At 41.8% G+C, this 21,215-nt stretch overlaps 1 protein-coding gene across 1 annotated transcript in view; it reads left to right on the forward strand.

Moving 5' to 3' along the window:
- LOC108800300 (dynein heavy chain 11, axonemal-like) overlaps window positions 1–21,077 on the forward strand; it is a 321,998-nt gene extending 300,921 nt beyond the window's left edge. The window contains exons 82-84 of the mRNA XM_018572279.1: window positions 15,406–15,518; window positions 18,239–18,379; window positions 20,830–21,077. Of these exons, the coding sequence (XP_018427781.1) occupies window positions 15,406–15,518; window positions 18,239–18,379; window positions 20,830–21,077 (502 nt within the window). The remainder of the gene's footprint in view (window positions 1–15,405; window positions 15,519–18,238; window positions 18,380–20,829) is intronic.
- Window positions 21,078–21,215: the final 138 nt, after the last annotated feature.

Genomic DNA, 21,215 nt, shown 5'->3' on the forward strand with positions numbered 1-21,215 from the left:
CCCCAAAAAAAAAACCAGCATTAACTACAGTTTGTTTGGCTTTTCCCTCTTTTCATACTCTCAGAGTTCAGTTCCACATATGTTTTCTTGAAATTGATTTTAAATGAGCACTATTTTTATTGCAGATAATGACTTTCAAATCTTGAATTTATCTTGCTTTGCCATTGTCTGCACTGTGGTTTTAGACAATATTTTCAAAAGTGATTCATTGAATTCCATATCTTAAAATGGATCTGTCTAAAATGCACTAAAGATTATCTGTACTGTAATTGTGTGGAAAATTATACTGATTTAAACAAAAAAATCTCATGGAAATGAAAATGTAAGTACAGACCCAAAATTTAAAAGTGCCAATTTGTTGTTCTGCAATGCCTCGGGAAAGCTGTATGTTTCCTGAAATTGCATGTGTTTTTTTTATATACAATATATTCTGTCTCTTTGAGTTTGCTTCATAATAAATTCAGCATAAACTCATTTATATAGCAGGTTAACTAACATGGATACCTATCAAAGGTAAGTGTAGTTTAGGAAAAATTAGAAACCAAAAACCAAATCAGATGTCCTATGAAATACCATTTAAATTCAGAAATATTAAATAATAATTATTATAAGATTATTCCAAAATAATAAAAAGGGCGGGGGGAGTTGATGGGCTCAGAGAAAGACGAGAGGGTAGCTAGCAGGACTGCACTTGCCACAGCTGAAATGTCTACAGTTCCTATATACTATGTAATACATTTGTTTTATGAATACAGGGGCAAAGTTGAATTGAATAAGATAACTTGTATAATTAAAGGTAAAATCCTAACTAAATGGCATTTAGTTTGCTAAAGTATTTGTATCAAAAACAACTGGCATGTTTTTTTCTTTTAGAAATTACTGTTTTTACCTTCTTTATCCATTGTTTCATCTCAGTGCCACTGATCTTGTGCAGCCTATTTGCAGTCATTTCCTGTCTACATGTACTCCAGTGATGGCTGCATGGCATTTCTCAGGGTGGGTTTCCTGGTAGTGGCAACAGTATAACATCTGTATGCAGTAATTTTTTCACTGCCCCCTTGTAGTCTGCATTGGGAGAGCATGTGGCAAGGTGACAATCAGGGGTGTAACTAGAAATCACAGGGCCCCATAGCAAAAGTTTGCATGGGGCCCTGTGATTTCGAGTTATGCCTCTTGCAGAGCCCCCCTGAGATCCCTAACAGCCCTTTTGAGAGTGACCCTGCAGAGCCCACCATAGACTCTCTCTCTGGTGAGCTCTGCAGGGTCTCAGCTGGGCTGGTCACACCCCTGCACACCTCTTACCTTTCAGCCCCATTGTCGCTGGCAAACCCCGCCTCCTCCTCTGTCGCCGGGTCCTGCCTCCTGCTCCGCTGCCGATGCTGGAACCCCACCGCCTCCTCCGCTGCCACGCCGGGCCCCGCCTCCTCTCCTGCAGTTTCGGCTGTCACTGACTCAGCAGCAGCTGTGAGGAGGGGCATGCCACTGCACAGATCACACAGGTTATCAGTGATCTGAACAGCGGAGCGTTCCTCATCACAGCCGCCAGTGACAGCCAGCAGCTTAAGATGCCATAGCGACCCAGGTGGCCCGCACAGCATCAGGGAGACCCCTTTGTTCCTCGACCTGGCTGGGTCCCCCCCTGTGCCTCGGGCCCCATAGCGGCCGTCTGGGTCACTATGGTGATAGTTCCGCCACTGGTGACAATGCAGGGACAGAGCATTGTCACCTTATAACAGGCAGTGTCTGAACAAGGACCTTAATGGCATAATCACTTTTTTTATAATAATCTATTAATAAACTTCTATAATTCATTTAAAAAAATTCTGTACTGAAAGTAGAACTTTCCACAATATTCTCCAACCCTCCTGCATGACCCCCCCCCCTGCAGATCACACACCTGATCCTCGGCAGTCAGTGCTCACCTCTCTCTCCCTCCGCTATGGAATGTTCATCGGCGTCCTCACATCTAATGCAAGTGGATGGACCTGCATTAGAAGTAAAGATGTCAGTTGGGGCTTAGACCACTGGAGCGCAGGGGAGAAAAAGCTGTGGGGACCAGTGTAGCAGCCAGGCGGGATTGAGGATCAGGTGAGCATATTTTCTTCAATTCTGCTCAAAGACCAAAATGAGCAGTCAACCCTTGCAGTGCGGGGGTAGGCACACTGCACACTGCAAGGGCTTATTTTGTTTTTTCCTTGAGTTTCTCTTTGAGGGCTTGTGCTTAAGCTGAAAAAGGTACAGGCACCATCATATTGTATACTGGTTTGTTGGGGGGACTCTGCGTGACAGGGATGTATGGGAAGTGGGGGTACACTGCATGACAGGAATTTATGGGCAGGGGGAGATGCTGTGTGACAGCAATACAAGGGTAGAGGGGGCAGGGCCGGTGCTAGTGTAAGGCTGCATAGGCAGGCGCCTGAGGGTGCTGGGGGGAGCGAAAATTCACATTTGCCTGTGTAGGTAAAAATCCTTACACTGGCCCTGCCGAAATGGCAACAGTGGATGCCGTGTTTTTAGTCACTGAGCATGTGCTGTTGTATGAACCATGACACAATGCAAAGTCATAGCTAATATTTATATTACTGTGAAGTGAGAATTATATTAATATTAATAGCATATTTTCAGTACAGCTGGTTAATATACTTGTAGGCATTTTGGTTATAGCACTATCTTTTTCTGTGTTCACTCCCATTTCATGATGTATTTCCCTTACTTCATCATATAAGTTTAAAATGGCTGCATGTCATCACCACATGTAATATGCTCGCATGGGGGAAACATTACCATCCTTGACCTGCAAATACCGTCATTTCTATCATCTGCTACATCCTGTTGTTTGCTGTAACCTGCTGCATTTAATAAAGAGCTTTGTGGATGAAAAGGTATTTTAATGAGTTCAGCTATCTAATAAGGATTGTCTGCAGTGATTATATCTGCTCATACAGGCCAGGCATAGAGGTCTCAGCAACAGATAAATCACTAATACAACAATCAGAGTCAGAAAAGAGCAGATGAAGAGATCACAAAGATCTCTCTGTGACCTGCTCAGCAATACAGAGAGCAGCAGCACTTGCCACTTACTCATATAACAGCTTCAGTCCTTGGTGCCTGGGAAGCTTCGAAGGAACATGGCTGTGGCTTCTCATCCAATCAGGACGCGGGGCAAGTGGTCACATGACCACCTGCCAGGCTCCCTGCTTCATTACTGCACCCCTGCTGGAAGAGGTGGGACAGTTGAAGATATGAGAATCCGGGATGCCTCAGGTCTGTGTATGTATGTAATACTATTAATTATTTGTACTGCGCACACCTAGGACTGCATGTCATATTTTTAAGCACACCTTGGTGTAAACTGTGCCCACCTGTGCCAAGGCAAATTGCCTTGTCTTGTACTCAGGCTGTGCTGGAGAAAAACAGCCAGCGAAACCTGAACACATGATGTGAATCAAGCAAGTTCTTTTCCAGCCAGAGCAGCCAAACCCATAAACTTTTACCCGATTAATTTCAGTGAATATTCATAATGCTACAGAACTTGGCCAGCAGCTTCTAAAACACTGTTGGCTGTATTTTCAGCAAAGAGAATTTTCTGATGATTGGTGCATCGTGTCAGTGTATAAGTTCATGGGAGATACACTGATCCTGACAGACGTTCAGTACCATTTGATGGGAGGATTTAATAAAATCACATATATGAAAAGCTCATATATGACCCTAGCCATAAAGGAAATCAGCTCCTTTTGAAGAGGTCAGAGGGGTACTTTTTATTCTGCATCTGAATTTAGTTAAATGTTATTAAGTGCTCTTTGAACAGTGTTTAAGTTATTTCTCTGGCCTGTCACAATGTACATATGCTTCTAATTAATTGCCGTTTCACTATGCGGCAGGTATAGGATGAATACTGTTTGTTTCACAGTCTCAGAATAAGAAGCTCTGTATGTACTAAGACCTTCATTGCAGAATCTTTAACAAGAAAAGATCCTTTAACACGCGAGCTGGCATATCCAATGTCAAATGTAAATTGTTGATGCTCAAAGCACCTATCTGACATCACCCTTAGAAGCAATGGACTTTATTTATTAGAAGGTAATGCATGATGGCAGGGAAAATGTATTGTTCAACGATTGACATGCTTATCTTGCGGGTTCATATAAGCCTGGGGACCTTCACGCACCCAGTACATATGCCTCTGGGTCTCTGCTGCGTCCTTTAGTGACGTAGTAACGAAAGTGTTGAATGCTGAGGGTACTGAGGCTGCAGTGCCGGATCCGAGGGAAGGTAGGATACATGGGCACATACATTCAGAGAGGTGAATATTGGCGATTTGCTATTGCAGGGGACTTTCGGATAGGATTTTCTTTTATTCTGACAGGGACAAAAAATATCTAGTTATGAATGAAAGATGCGTGTGTCAAATAATGTAGCAGCATTAAAAAACATATATATACACTGTGCTGATAAATATGGAAGTGTTAGTACATATATTTATCATTAAAACAAGCATTTTCTGGGGTAAAGTCTCTAGTTATTTTTAAGAACACACTAATGCATGTGGTCGCCAGACTATTTTGGACAGAGTGATGTTGATTGACTATTTTGGACAGAGTGACATGATGATTCTTTAATAAAAAACATCCAGAACTGCGCTGCACATTTGTAGGGATACCAGTGGTGCCATATTTCAACACTGTGACTGATTCTAATACTGAAAGCAGGCCCTACCAATATTCATACAGGTCACCTATAGAGGATTTATTTTTTCCTCAATGAAAACTTGCTTGCATGGGTTTACTCCAGGTCCTCTAGTTTCCACCTACACTACAAAGACATGCTGGAAGGTTAATTGGCTCCTGTCTAGATTGTAAGCTCCTTGAAGGCAGGGACTGATATGAATGTGCAACTATGTAAAGCGCTGCGTAAATTGTCAGCGCTATATAAATTATATATCAAAAAAGGGGGAAAGAGAAAGAGGGGCTTTGTGGTGACCACTGGAGAATAGCAGGGAATTGATCCAAAATTAAGGTCAATTGATTCATGGATATAATAAAATTTCATTTAATCAATTCATAACGTCAGTACATATAAGAATATATTAAAATTCATCCAGGTAAAAATCATAAATAGATGTATACAACATAAATAACCTCCCTGGAGCACACACAGAAACCATGATTGCCAATGCATTGTGACTGGAGAGTGTCTGCATATCTGGGGAATAAGGTCTGCCAGAACAACTGTATGTATTGGACTGTGGTTTTTGTTAATTTATACTGGAAGCTGGAATAGCCGTTCCAGTAGGACGTAGTGAGGGACACTACTGTTTAGTTAGCCTCCTAAGGTGGAGTAGGCCTTTTTATTTGTGTTACTTTTGAGTTCTGCTGGAAATTGTTTATTTAAAGGAGACTTTTACGTTGCATGCAATAAAGCTGCATTTATTGCCAAATACTGATTAAAGACCAGTGACTTTCCTACAGCATATATTAGTCATTGCTCTCATTGTATTCATATCTTATTCACATGATTCATTGTACATAATTGTTCTATATATTTATAGTTCAGCCATGATTCTGTGCTTGCTCCAGTCTTCAACGCGTTTCACCGAGGCTTCATCAGGAAGATTTGGAGAGGTTTACCTATAGTATTTACATGGTTATGAGAGTAAATTTACAGTTGTCTACATAATAATTGATATATCAAAATCATTGATATCAGCTGACCATACATATTTGTAATGCAATAAATACCATCTTAATGACTCTTTTGCCGGTGATTGAATATCCATCTGCAGGGAGTCTCCCCACCAAATCAGGGGACAGGAGCACCGGGGGAGGGCAGTCGGAACGCAAGGAAGCCAAGTAGCTGTCCTAATCGTATCTATGAAGTAAAATTATATATTCCAGATCTCTATTCCAGCAATTATTATAACATCCATATGTCTATAATCCAAGGAAAATAGCCTTGAACAACCAAACTGCCTACTCCATGACAAGGTTAGGACCAATTTCCACAAGTTAAATGATCAATATTTTTGTAAGACTTAATTTATTAGGTATATAACCTTTTTAGTCTAAGACTTCTATTTGCATTTTCATATTTTGTCGATATATCTATATTTAAAGGGCAATAGTTTCTAACCACCATGGAGATATGGTGTTTGATATGATTCAGAGGTTCAACTCTATGCTCAGACTGTCAGGGGCGATTCCTTTTCTCAGAGCGTCCAACTGTGCCCCCTCCATGCTCCCGTTATGCAACCCACACGCCGTCCCACTGACGGCGTCTGACGTGGGCAGATAGGACAGGTCAGTAGTCCGCACATGCGCCCTTAAGAGCGCATCCGAGAGTGGGAGTTCCACTAAATCGGCGTGGCCCCTCCCCACCCAGCTGATCTGCCCGTTGGGGCGGCGCCAAGGCTAGTAGCGTCGTCCCCTCCTGCAGTCCAGTGGAATCCGGTACCTCCCCCACCTCCGAAGTGAAGGGAGGGCACAGGATCCATGGCCCTCGGTAGAAGCACCGCCACCTCCGGATCGTATAAATGGGGCAGTGCTTGGGTATATCAATGCCTGTAATAAGTAAATAAATATGTTCATCACATGGTTTTGGACCAGAAACATAAAGTGGAAGGTATGGAGTGAGCAAAACCATTCAATCTCTCTCTTTTCTTCTGATGGCTTTTCCACATCAGCTGTGAGTTGTGTTGCTGTTGGAGAGTTTGCCTTACTACCCATCTGGGAAAATATCGGGACAGGGAAAAACGGGACAGGGTGAGGGTAAATGGGTAAATCTCTCTAACAGGGCCCCAAAGAGTAGTAATAACCTGATAGGGGTTCTAACTCTTCCACCACTCTAACAGAAACAAGAAAAAAATGTGGGTGGAAATATCCTTTAAGGTATGCCTAGCCACCTATACCTCGCTACTCAACCAGCGTGCTTGGATTTAATTCATATACTGTACCTTCCATTTATTTAAATCATTACAGCACGAGCAATAATGAAATGTATACCGTGGGTTGCATCTTTGCTTACTTATTAAAGGCGCTGCAAGTTGGAATACGAGGAAAGAGTGAAGTGCTTGTGGAAACAGCAAAAGCAGAACTCCTCAATAGCATATTACAGCTCCATAGTGCTGCTCAGGTGGAGTGGGGAAGATAAAAATAATTTTAACTAATAGTATTGAAGCAAAGAGGGTATGGTTACCATGGTTACACCAGTTAAATAGCTCTAAATGTGCACATTTATAAATAGACTACCGAGCTTTAGAACTAAGTTAAGGCCTGGGGTTCAATTCAGGCTTATGGTTGGGTCATGCACAATGGTAGCTTACCTAGACGGTTCCATTTTACTAGGGTATGAACAATCACTCTTTTACTGATCTTTCTTGTGTGGAGTTCCTCAGTGCCAGCTAAATTGGCACCTAGATGCATGCAAACTTAATGTACTCCTACAATTTTGAAAATAAAAAATGGAGGAGTTGCCAAAACAAATCAGATTCACTACCCCAGTACAGGACTGAAATTGAATGGCAATCCTGATTGCTTACTATGGTGAGCGCTATTCGCTGTACCCTGGTTTTCATTAATCAGGTGTTTTGTTACCTGTGGGACAAAAGTCACCCGCTGCAGGTGAGGAAGCGGCACCACAAAGCACTGCATACCAGCAGAATCTTATCACTCTCCGGCAGACTTTGTACTTTAGCTGCTCCAAGCTGTGGCCAGAACAATGAGGACCTTTTCATTCCAATGCTTTGAAGTTTATGTGTAGAATGAATAAGGAGTCATAATGTTTTACAAGATAAGCACTGGGTTCCAAACCTCCAACAGATCTGCTTTATGAGAAGTTATTTGTGTGTTTTATGTATTTGACCAGTGCTACAGATATGAAAGGTGCCAACATCTGAGATTTATGTAAAAGTCAACAAGGGCCGCGTATGAATACAAGAGCACAGCCCGCCCAGCCATCACATAGGCTAAAAATATGGTTGTGCGGGAATTCTGCATTGTATTGTTTCACATACTGTGAAAACACAAAAAAGGAAGCAACTCAGATTATAAATGAAGACATTTTCCAATACAGAGAAGACCGAAAAACAATATTGCCTGCTTACTAAAGAGTGAACTTTTTTAGAAATCAGTGGCATAACTACAGATTATGGGTCCCAAAGCAAAATTCTGATGGGGGCTCGGTGACCTCTCTCTCTATGGCACCTGACAATGCAGTCATTGAACCTAATATAAAGTATACCTAAGTCAAGGTACCAAGAAAGCTGTTAGCATAGTTACTAAACTAATAGGGACTAGTGATGAGCGAACTGGCCTGGGTTTAGTTCACTTGGATGTTCGCATAACCCAGCCAGAAATCTGGGTCTGGCGAACAGCCAAGTAAACCGAACCCAGGGCTGCCTGTGTCCTAACAACCAATGATGCTGTGTAACACACACAATGTATTTGGTTGCTAGGACGCTAGCAGTTGGGTTGTACAGCATCATTGGTTGCTAAGACGTAGCTCAACCCACAGCGTCATAGATGTTGTGCTAGCAAACAATGACGCTGAGAGGCTCAGCCACCAGTCAACCAATAATGCTGTCCTACTTGCACAACATTATTGGATGTTAGTGGCTTGGCCGCACAGTGTCATTGGTTGCTATGATGCAGGTAAGTGCACCAAAACAACCTATGACGTTGTGGGGCCAACAGTGTCTTAGCAACCAATGATACTCTGTGGCCCCACAGCATCATAGGTTGTTGTGGTGCACTTGCCTGCAGCTACCTGTCAACTATTAACACTGTGGTTTCTAGGACAAAGACAGAGGTTGGGGGGGGGGGGGGGCTGGCCAAATTATTTGCCTACTCATTGAACTGCGAACAGCCTGGGTTTGGGTTGAACCGAGAGCTTATCTGTGATAGGGAGCGGAACCATGAATATAAGGTGTCAGAGAGCTTTTATCCTTAAATTTCCATCTAACTACTCTGTCATAGCATATCAGATCTCAAGGCCATAGTGTAAATGATAAGCCGTCTTATTACCAGCAAGCAAATCTTGAGGTGTTCTTATCAGATAATGTCAGCTGTCTTATCATATTTTAGCTGAGGAAACAGTGAGATTTTTTACAGCCTCAGGGAGACTGCATTAGGCATACAGGGTTAATTTCAGGGTGGCTGTAGTCGACGTTCATAGGACAATATACCTGCACTGCTAGGATAGCTAAACAAAACTGATAAAGCAAGGGGGATCTATGATAAGTGAGGATCCTAATGACTCCTGTGCATCTGACATCAGCTTTTCTAGATTGCAGTTGCAGCAATTTTTTTTAAGGGTATCAAACATATAAATAAAATATGTTGTAAGCACTTAGTGTAATATTTTTCCCAACCCTGTAAGTGCCCTAATGAATTTACAGTCTCAAGGTGGTAAAATATGGCACAGTAATTCCGGACATATAGAGACTGATAATGAACATCACTTTAGTTAAAGGAGCATTGTAGAAAATAAATATGGTATTCTGGCAACTGTAGGTAGTTAAATGAGTTGTAAAGTCCCAGCATATACTAACCTGTTATAATCTCAGCATTGTAATAGGAATACATACTAGAGGTTTTTTTTGGTAATGCAATCAAAGCTTACTTGAAAAAAATCCCTATTCATGTTCAAAATATTTTATTAAGTTTTAATTTTACCAAGCAAACAATAACAATAGAAAAATAAATGTTAACAAATGTTAACAAATGCAGTAAAAACAGAGTAAGGTAAATACTCTACAAAATGTAGGGTGCTCCGCCCAATACCTTTGAGGCCCCTCCACCTAGTTAACTTTCCATATCAACCCCAGAAATATAAGGAGAGCAGGAATGGACAGGGAGTCCACCATATCTTAGGGTCAATAACAGTAGTGAACATTAATGTAAAGAATAAGAAGGGAAGGAAGAAAAGGGAGAAGAGGTAGAGCAGCAGAGAAGACAGGGGAGCGGAGAAAAGGTAGCACCAAGGTCCCCAAATTAAGGGTCCCTTGCATTTTCAGAGGCTCACATGTATGTCAAGCTCTCAGGGGAAATGTCAGGGTGACTATAAGAAATCCACGGATTCCAAAACCTTTTGGTATTTCTTCTGCAAATCCAAGAGGACACTAGACAGTTTCTCGTTGAAAAAAGAATCGATCCTACGGAGGACTTCAGCGAAGTAGACAAATTGTTTCCTCCAGGCTTGGGCAATAGCTTGTTTGGCTGCCAATAGGATAAAAACTGCCAATTTATGTTGATCCTCGTGAGAGATGGAGGCTTAAAGTGCAAACCAAGACTCTTTAAGTATAGTTTTGTTGAAAAGAGAGTGAAAAAGAAGGAATGTTTTGGACCGCAGCCTAGTTAGCATTGGACAAGATCACCAGGTATGCAAAACGTCACCTTTAGTAGAGCATCTCCGAAAGCATAGAGCAGGATGTGAAGGATGGAGATGAGTCAACCGTGAGGGGACCATATACCATCGCATCATAGATTTATAAGCTGTTTCCAGGGAAGTAATATTAATGGTACAGGAAGCTGCTGTGGTCGAAAAAAATCCCTTTTATGCAGTGAGTGCTCCATAACCATCACTTTCAACAACTTCCTGGATTCCCAGTGTGCTTTGCATCTCTTTCCCTGCTGCTTGATGTTATGCAATCTCAGTTTCTCAGGGCTACATAACCCATCATGCATTGCTTCCAGCAAGCAATGTTAATGTTACATTGTTACATTGTTCATATGTTGAGTTGTAGCTCAGAAGGCAGGCTCTGTAAGGCTGGGTTCACCCCTAGGCGTATTGAATATGCGCGTTTGTCACGCGTTTTTACCTCGATTCGCGGTAAAAAAAACACGCGGCAAACACGCGTTTCTGAGGGCTACTTGGCTGTATCCTAATGGAAACGCGAGACCAAAACGCCACAAAAAAGTACATGTACTTCTTTGGGCGTAGGCCATTTTGTAGCGCGTTCAGACAGGCTGAAATACGGAAAGGTGTGAACCATACCCATAGGAAACAATGGGATTTTCAAGCTTGTACGTTTTGTAGAGCGTTCATAGAGCGTTGAACGCGCGACAAAACGTAAAGGTGTGAACAGGGCCTAAGAGTTGTGACATAAGGAAGTGCAAGTGAAATTGTGCCAGTGTACATCTTAAAGACATTCTCAATAAATACGTTTACATACTTCTAGATGGATATGGTTATTAGGAGTGGGATAGAACTAATAGAAATTATATATATAGATAGATAGATATTATTTTTTTTCCGTTTTTGACCATGTGTACCCCTTAATACTGTAATAATAGTATACAGTATATTTGTCACTTCCATCTAAAACTGCATGTCAATTTAAGACAATCCTGTCCACAGGTTGACAATGATGCTGCATGATTTCACTGTAGAACACAAAGCGTTGTCACCCTATTAGAGAAACATTTTTATTGTCAGGATCAACAGGTATATTACACAAAAAAACAAACACTGCTGTGTAAATACTACTGACAGGCCTCATAGTAAATGTGGTTATGATGAAGGCAGGTCTTCCTATTTGGGAATCAGTCTGGAAAAGACATGGTGAAACAAACAGCAGTTTCTTCAGGTCAGAAAATGTTAGAAATCTGCAGCAAAATTAGCTAACATTCTTGCAAGGTATATAAATCACCTAGAGGAGAGTTTGCTCTTCTTAACGAAACTGTAGTTATGCTGTAAACTGGCCGCACACCAGTAAGTCTTGTCTTAGATTTGATCTGTTAGATCAGCTAGATGTACCAATACATCCAGTGTGTAGTACCAGATCTGATCAGATATTCTGAACACAAAGTCTAAACCATTGTTATATCAAGCCGTGATCTTCTCTACACTCTGACTTGTGTCTCCCAGCAATGTCTACTTTTCTTGGAATTATTTAAGAGCCTTTCTTAGAATATGCAACAATGTGACATTTCCATTCCATTAACAAGCACTCTCTCTTTGACACCGCTTCAGAGTTCACTGGCATGCAATATGTAATAAAGCATTGATTTTCAGTGATGAGATGCTGTTTTCATTTGAAGAAAAAGGCTCCTAACTACTCTTAACATAATAAATCTTCATTATTTTGACTTCTTATTTATCTATGTGAAGCTTAGTAATTGGCTTCACTTAGAAGAGATGCCAGACCTTGAGAAAATTGAACAATGGCAAAACTCGGTCATATCATGTCCTGTTTCAGTGTGCCTTTTTATGAAGCAATAAAAGCCTGCCCTTCATTGATTGGCATTTCAGATTGTTCTTTTGTGCGCTGATAGAGCTTATGCTCCCTGGAAGGGTCTAATATGAAGGTCTGTAATATAATTAAAATCATTTTTATGACTTAGATAAGCATATGCATTGCTTCACTGCTTTCACCTAGTGGTAACCAAACTTTGGACAGCCCGTCACTGATATTCAGCCTAGGAATAGACGCTGGCGGGGCTAATGATCACTCTAGTGGTGAAAGCTCCCCACCACGCCTGGCTCAGCCCGTAGGCTGTAGAGTCTCTCATGTTGTAGAGGTGGATCTCCCTCAAAGTAGATCTATAGCCAATCACTAAAAGCTCATATATCTTTTCACGTGTTATTGTAATTTTATGGTAAAATCAAAGTAAATTCAACATAAAAAGAGAGATAACATTTCAGACATGGCAGGATTTGCAATTAAAAATACAATATTAAAGGCACAATAAATCACATAACATAAACTATATTAGCAAAAGTATTGGGGCACCTGCCTTTACACGCACATGAACTTGAATGGCATCCCAGTCTTAGTCCGTAGGGTTCAATATTGAGTTGGCCCGCCCTTTGCCACTATAACAGCTTCAACTCTTCTGGGAAGGCGTCCACAAGGTTTAGGAGAGTGTCTATGGGAATATTTGACCATTCTTCCAGAAGCACATTTGTGAGGTCAGGTACTGATGTTGGATGAGAAGGCCGGGCTCGCAGTCTCTGCTCTAAATCATCCCAAATGTGTTCTATCGGGTTGAGGTCAGGACTCTGTGCAGGCCAATCAAGTTCCTCCACCCCAAATTCGCTCATCCATGTCTTTATGGACCTTGCTTTGTGCACTGGTATCTAAATTCAATACCAAAATTTGTTATATGATATATTATCATACCAGTCCATAGATGTAGTGGCTACATTAGTTTTCTTATTTTAGGCTTTTTTCCTTTTATTTTCACCTAGTTATACTGTAAATAGCACACTTCCTGTCCACATTTTTTTTTTCTCCGCTGCATCTATTGTCTATGGCTGTCATACAAGCTGGACTTCAAACATGTCTGCCTTTGTTCATCTCAATTACACGGTAGATTAGAGGGGTTTGTTTACACAATAAAGATAAGAACGTGTCTCGACTTGGACTACAAACGCAACTTCCTCTCTTTATCTCCATTACAGGGAGGCCAGGAGAATTAGTTGTTAACAGAGTTTAGCTTGAAAGAAAGATACAATTATTTGTGATTTCAGTTCAGCTCAGCTCATAGGACGTTACAAGGACACTGCATTTTTGGCTAAATCAACAGGTATTTGCTGTACTTGCTAAAAATGTTCTTAGCCTGAAAAATTAAAATGAATCCCACCACTATATCTAAGGACTGATAAGTTGCAATATATTAAACTTTTGTTTTTGCGATTAGATATGCGTTGAGGGGAGACAACTGTCTTTTGATTCTGCTCCTCTATTGTTACTTGCAATCCTGATGGAGGCTACAAGCACCTGTGCTAACACATCACATAGGCAATGGCAACTGATGTCACTATCAGGAAGGCAGTGCACAGCATAGAGCAAGGATATGCAGCTGATGCTGGTGAGAGTACCTGTAAATAGGAAGTGGTCGAAAGAGGCTGAAGAAGATCTGTAGCACTGAGATGTAAAAGAGGAAAACTGTATGTTAGGAAAAGAAAAGTTTGGCAATTGCATTAGTAAACTGAGGCCCGTTCACACCATCCAGTGCGTTCATTGCACAGTCTTGTGGGATCAAGGCACTGGATCTTATAAACAAACCCTCCCTGCATTCTGGGGCGGGAAGGGGCATGCACTATGTGGTATTGTGTGGCAATCCCACTGTAGAATTGGGTGCTATGATCACCCAGGACTCAGCCAGATGGAAATTGTCTGGATTCTGATCGGGATCCTGGAACTGGGAGGTTTCAAGGTGATGCTGGAGGGAAGAAAGCTCCAGTCCTGGATCCAGGGTTTAGGAAAGACCAGCACCCAATTAGAAGCTCCTGCTTGTAAAGGAACAGACGATGTTCAAGAGTCGGGAGAACTCCCCCAAAAGTTAAAGTGGAGTCAGGGGGTGTGTGTGCTGGAGGCACACGAAGACAGCCAGGGAGGCTGGAGAGAACTGGTGAGCCATGAGTCTGAGGGCCCAAGTGTGGGACCCCACTTCCAGAGGACCAGTGGGTCAGAAGTGGTAATGTTTAAAGTGGAAGCCAGGAGGCTAAACTTGTGTTGTTTTGAAGTATTTCATGGATGTTATGCTGAGCAACCCCTACGAGGGCATCCAAGGTGGATGTATGAACTTTCTTTTGAATAAAAGTGGACTACAAGTCTCTTAAACAGAAGGTATTGTGAGTGGATTGCATCCTTAAAGCTCTCAACATATGTGCTAATATCCCCAAACAGCAAAACTATTTTTTTGCGATCGCACCGCACTGGAACGCAGGGCATTGCGGTACCACACATTCCAGTACGGGAGACCGCACTGTGGGTGGGAGACGTGACTGTAATGTCAATGAAATGAATGGCACCACCACTTTGGTAACGGAGCCTTTGTTTATGCGATCCAGTGCATTCATCCCATGGGACTGTGCAATGCACGCACTGGATGGTGGGAATGGGCCATCAATGTCATCCAGATCAGGGGCTGACCTACTGCCGGTGCAGCCAGGGCCTAAGGCAAGGGGGGGGGGGGGCGCCGAGAGGTCCGTGCCAGGGGGGGGGGGGCTCAGTGAGATCTGGTCCCAGTGTAATGCTTTGGACTACAAATCATTAGTAATAGATGTGGAAGCCTATCAAGATACAGAGAGATTGAAACACTTTTGTGCAGATTGGGATTAAAGCATAATCATCCTGGTTTTGATATGTTTGGAAGATATGCACAGAGCTTACATAACTATATTTTTTGCAGACAGTCTTCTAATGGCAATGGCATAACTGCAACTAAGGGATACTGAACACTTTGTATTCTGTATATTGAAAAGTAAACCTGGATATTTTTGAAATCCATAGTGATTCAAACTTATGAAGTAAAAGTATGATATCAACATTTCAAGAAATCAAATGCAATAAATATAAATACATATGTATGTATGTATGTATGTATCCTGAATTCCTGAAGGTCTCCAGCTGTTGTGGAAATACATTCAACTGATTGTTTCCTTTCTCTCACTCTCTAGGTATAGCGATCTGCTTTTGCGTTGCCGGGAACTCGACTCCTGGACTCAGGATCTCTGTCTCCCAAGTGTCGTCTGGATATCAGGCTTCTTCAACCCCCAGTCCTTCCTCACAGGTAGGGAGCACATCACAACTCATTAGTAATTTACTGCTACAGTAATTTTTATAATTACTGCCAGGAGGCCTCATTAAATTTGATCTAATGAATAAATATTGTATTTTTCAACATGATTACCAGAACAGCTTAAACTGTGCACCATAAACAATTATTTCCCTACACGTTTATCATACTTGAATGCAAGTTTGCCATTTTCGAATATATTTGTCAAGTGATGGATACATATTTTATTGTACTACGGGATATTAGATATGACAATTAAGGGGATGGAACAGTGCTGAACTTCTGTAATAATGAAATTTTATGCACCAATGGTTTTGTTTTTAAGACAAATAAAATATTTAATTTAATTTATAATAAAATTTACTTTGAAAGAACAACTCCAGCTAAATGTAAAAGCCTAAATTGTGTCTGATATGTACTTTCAATTAAAGTGTATAAAATACATATTGTTAAATAAATACGAGGATATTTTCAACATACAGTACTGTATACCATAATAACAACAAATTACTAACAGCTGAACTTTAAAATAAAAAGTGGTTGATAAGCAGCAATGCATACAGGGAAAGCTAAAATGTGAGGTGTGAAGGGACTAGGACATTTTTCTTAAAGCTGAAGTTTTATCATTTAGTTTTGTCCTTTAAAAAAAATATTGATTAAATATCATTAGTATAGGAACCTGAATTTCTCTTTATAATAGCTTCTCATAAGACCTAGCACACCTGAGCTCAGACAGAGAGAGGGACACAGCACCAAGTCCAAGAGGCTTTACTGATTTCCATCTAACACTAGAAAACTTGCTTATAAAATGGGAAAGCAGAGTGATAAATTCATTGATATAATGATACTCTATTGACCAGCCAGTAAGCTAGGAGTGGGGAGGTGACCAAGGAAATTGATTTTTGGCAGCCACTTACTTACTATATTCACCCATCAAATTGGCCAAGGCTGTTAAGAAAATATGCCAGGGATGTTGAACTGTGCACAAAAGAATGCCTGCAGCTAGAACGGTAAGGTAGGATATTCAGTAAATATCTGTGGGGCCCAAACCTGAAATTATGAAACTATAAATTTTGGCTTTAAGAGACCATGCCATTCTAAAAAAAAAAAAAAAGCTGTAGGTATCGAGTGCAGACACCTAGAGATATCTTGCAGCAGACACCAATCTATGCCATTACTACCAATTCCCCAGGCATTCTGACATGCAACACTTCTTGAGATTGTCTGGGTATCATTTCAGCATTCCTACCACTGGTATAAGGCCTATGTTAAGTTTATTGGTTAGGTTAGCAAAGGCTAAGGTTTAGGCTTAAGGTTGGGTTTGCACCATTTCCCGGACCAGATCTGGAATGCAGCGCATCGCGTTTTTGTCACGCTTTTACCACATTCCGGAGCTGGGGGTTTTTTTTCGCTTAAAATGAGCTCTCAGGTGCATTCCGTGCATTTTTGATGGGTTTCTATGCATTCCAGTGTATTCTAGACCAGACAAAATGAGACATGCAGTGTTTTTCTGGTCTGGTCTGGTCTGGAACGGACTGCGCTGGTGTGAACAGAGGCCAGAAATAGCATAGGGATACATTAGGATGCATTTTGGGTCCGGAAAACAATCTGGTCTGGTCTGCGGTTCACACCACAAAGTCCGCATTCCAGAGGCGCTCAGCCTCTGGAACACACTGCAATGCAAGCGTTCAGGGGCGGGAGGAGGCATGGCGGTGCATTTAAGTCAATGACCCCTGCCCGCAGTGCAATCGACTGCACCTGGAACACTAGCACATTAGTGCCTGCATTCCGGTCCAGTGTGATCTGCAAAAATAGTGCCCTAAGGGTTAGGTTTAGCTTAAGTTTAGAGATGGGCTAGGAGAAGTGTTACATTCTTGGGGTTAGGTTCAGCGTAAAGGTGGCCATAGACCTTACAACCATTGCAAAACTTTTGTCCTGCGATGGTTGTAAGGTAATTAAAAAAACTACGATCTGCCCTGGGGGGCGGGCTTCCGATGACTGCAATGCTGAACCGGCAGTGTGCACTTGCGCACACTGGCCTATTCGGCATTTGTCTTATGAGCATGCCACAAACAAGCCGACAATCCTAAGATTCTCTGCGGGTTTTCAAACATGCTTGTTAGACAAAAGTCGTGCGACCGTACAGTAGGAGAGGTTGCACGCCTTCCATAAACCTTGCGATTATCGTATGATCGCGGGATTTCCCGCAATTATCGTACGTTAATCGCAAGGTGTATGGGCACCTTAAGTGATAATTTTAATGGTTGTATTGGGTTAAGGGTCAGATTTTTGGGGGGAATAGAGTAAGGAAGAATTGGTACATTTAAATTTGCGGGACAATTTTATTTTGCTATAAAAGCCTAGTCATTTCTTGTCTGGTTTTAACGAGCAAATTCTGTTGATTCTAAGTTCCTACATCCAAAGGAAGTGCTTTAAGAAATAAAAAGATGAACACACGATGCTAAAGTTGGGCTGCCTCCATTACATTTAGGTTGCATAATGACTTGTAAGCTGTGTATGCCTGCTGGAAATGAGCTCATTTACTACTAGACCGCTTTTTTTCTCCCATGCCATTTATCCAACTAGAAAACATACATTTATGTGAATATCATATCTTGCAAAGTGGTGTTTAGCTGTGTGGTTACAGATGCGGAGTGATTATAAAAAGAACCAAATTGAGAATGATGTTATTCAACTAAAAACAATTCTTGCAGCTGTCATGCAAAGTTTAGCTCGAAAAAATGAATGGCCCCTAGACAAGATGCATCTTACGGTGGATGTAATGAAGAAATACAAGGAGGAATTCTCCCAGCCTGCCAGGGAAGGAGCGTACATACACGGACTGTACTTAGAAGGTAAGAGCAAGACCATCTCAGTGTATGAAGTCCTGTTTGCTGTGCCACCTTTCCAGTTTGGTCACTGAAAGGTGTTTTAGGGTAATAGCAGTTGTTCACTCAGATTATTAAAGGAAATCTCAAAACTACAGACAATAGCCTCAGGTAGAAGATACCTGTCTAGCTCCAGAGCTACTCATTAATACTAAGGCCGTGAAATCAGTTTTACTGAAGGCTAAGGTTCATCACCACTACCACAGAACTAGTATACAACCTGTGAGTCAGAGATTGTCAGCCTCCAGGCGAAGTTCCTCAAACATGTATTTTGCTCTGCAACAGATTACTTTTTATTGTATGCACTCCATAACAGTGATGTCTCATCAAATATCAACTGTCTGAAATACAACGAATACCGCATGATGGAAATTGGTGTAGTTTTAACATAACACAGTCACATTTCAGGAAGAATTTGGGCAGTCCTCGGGATGTGCACTTAAAGCCCATTTCCAGGTAAACCAAAAATCTGCCCTTGCAGTGGGGCTACCCCCCCACACTGCAAGGGTTAAATGCAGGTTTATGTTTAGAGTTTGGAGTAAGCATGCATTCAAACCAAAATCGGAAAGGAAATCGTAAGTCAACTGAGGGTCCCTTGACTTGCAATTGTACCTTCTGATTTTCTTTTCCGATCCCTTGCGATACATTTTTCCATGGATGCTAACGTCAGGGCACCGAAAAAGGAATGGGTGTGAATGGGGTTAGTTCACACACCAGATCCATTGCATTAAGTTGCTCTGAAAAAAAGTAGTGCATGTTCTACTTCAGCACAACGAAACAGAGCAGAGTGAACTGGCCCCATTTACATCCAATTATTTTTTATTTTTCGGTGCCCATCCGTTGAAAAATGGATCGCAACGCAATGGATCCGGTGTGAATGGGGCCCAAAGCAGATTTACTTACCTGATCCCTGTCTAATGCAGGGCTATGGAATCTGCATTAGATGTGACAACATCAGCGGTCCTTAAACCACCAAAGCCCAGGGGTGAAATGGCGGCGAGGGGGGACCTGTCTAGCAGCCTGGAGGGAGGTGGTGGTAGCGAGGATTAAATAAGTAAATCTGCTTTATTACAGCTCCTAGACATAAACAAGCGCTTAACCCTTGCATTGTGGGGTAGTCCCACTGCAAAGGGTATCACAGGCATTCTATGATTGGACATGATTGTGCAGGTTCCAGACTATTCTGAGCAGTTTGAAAATGAAAGTAGGGGACAAACTGAGGGTCAGATTGAACTTCTCCTCATTAACATACAATGCCTTTAAGTCTTTGAAGGCTAAGTTTACCATATTCAAAGTGTAACATGAAACATGGTCACATGGGAGGTCTGCAGAAGCCAGAGTATTGCATCTGCAATCCACTGATCGTGGTTGCAATACCTTACTGGCTCCAGTGGGAAAAAATAAAAGGCAAATGTTTGTTTTATGAAGGAGTGCGCATTTATGGTTGTTTTTCTAAAAGTTGGACTTTGCCTTAAATCCTTTGTTAGCACAGACAGTGTTCAACTCTAATTTACAACTGGCAGTGAAACCTGGCAGCAAAGTACAGACATGGTTAATTAGAGTAAACATAACTTTCCCCAGCCTTCTCCTTAAAGCAGAACTCCAGGAAATGCTTTGTATTAACCCTTGCAGGACGGGTTACCCCCACACTGCAAGGGTTAACTGCACGTGTTGTGTCTAGGTGTAAAAAAAAAACACAGATATACACACCCAAAGCTCTGAGCCGGGTTCTTCATTGACCGGTCCCTGGAATGTCTCTCCTCCTCTGCAGCGGTCTAAGGTCCCATAAATCATCACGTCTATACACCGTGCATAGACAAGAGGACGCTGAGGAACATTCCAATGTGCTGCGGAGGAGGGGACAGGCTGGAAAGAGTGCTGTGATAGCCGGCTGGCTCGGAGCTTTGGGTGAGTATACCTTTGTTATTTTAACACCTAGACACAAATGAGCCCCACTGCAAGGGTTAATAAAACATTTCCTGGTGTTCTGCTTTAAGATTACATAGAGATAAGGGTTAGGTAGGACTTTAAGCAAGTGAAAAAGCACTTAAAAACACAAGTGACAGCTGGCTCTGCCTATCTAGAGGCAAAGCCAGCTGTACCCGCCCCCTCCCCCGTCCGTTCCTGCAGTCAGCACTGAAGGATCGGAGCGGGCATCCCTGCAGGGAGCCGTGACTGTCATCGCTTTCTGCAGGGAGATGACCGAGAAGCGTTCGCCCACTTCCCAATCTATTGAGCTGACATGTGACAGTTTCATTGTCACACGTCGGCTCCAACTATGATGAGTGATTTTCACTCACCTCATAGTTCTCCTTTAAACCTCTTTCCTCTTATGATCACAGACAATACGTCGTTTTATGCAGATGTGACCTTGCCCAATGGATTTCAATTTGTATTATCTCTTTACTGGGTTACAGGAGCACACTGGGATATTCAAGGAGGGCACATCGCTGAAGCTCGTCTAAAGGCTCCCAATCCTATCATGCCAGTCATCTTTGTTCGAGCAATTCCAAACGACAGACAGGACACAAGAAACATGTATGAATGTCCAGTTTACAAGACAAAGATAAGAGGCTCCACCTATGTGTGGGCTTTTCACTTGAAGACCAAGGAAAGGCCTTCTAAATGGATTCTTGCTGGAGTGGCTTTGCTGTTAAGTGTGTAAAATAAAGTCTAAAGGTTGCATCCAACTTTACTGCCTTCAATGTTATGTCATACTAATGAATTTGCACAAATCTTCATGGGCAGCATTGATAATTAAGAAAAAAAAAGTACCCTCTTCCAAATCAAATAAATTCATAGG

Source organism: Nanorana parkeri, unplaced genomic scaffold (assembly GCF_000935625.1).
Source record: "Nanorana parkeri isolate BGI_ZX_2015 unplaced genomic scaffold, ASM93562v1 scaffold44, whole genome shotgun sequence".
Taxonomy (NCBI): domain Eukaryota; kingdom Metazoa; phylum Chordata; class Amphibia; order Anura; family Dicroglossidae; genus Nanorana; species Nanorana parkeri.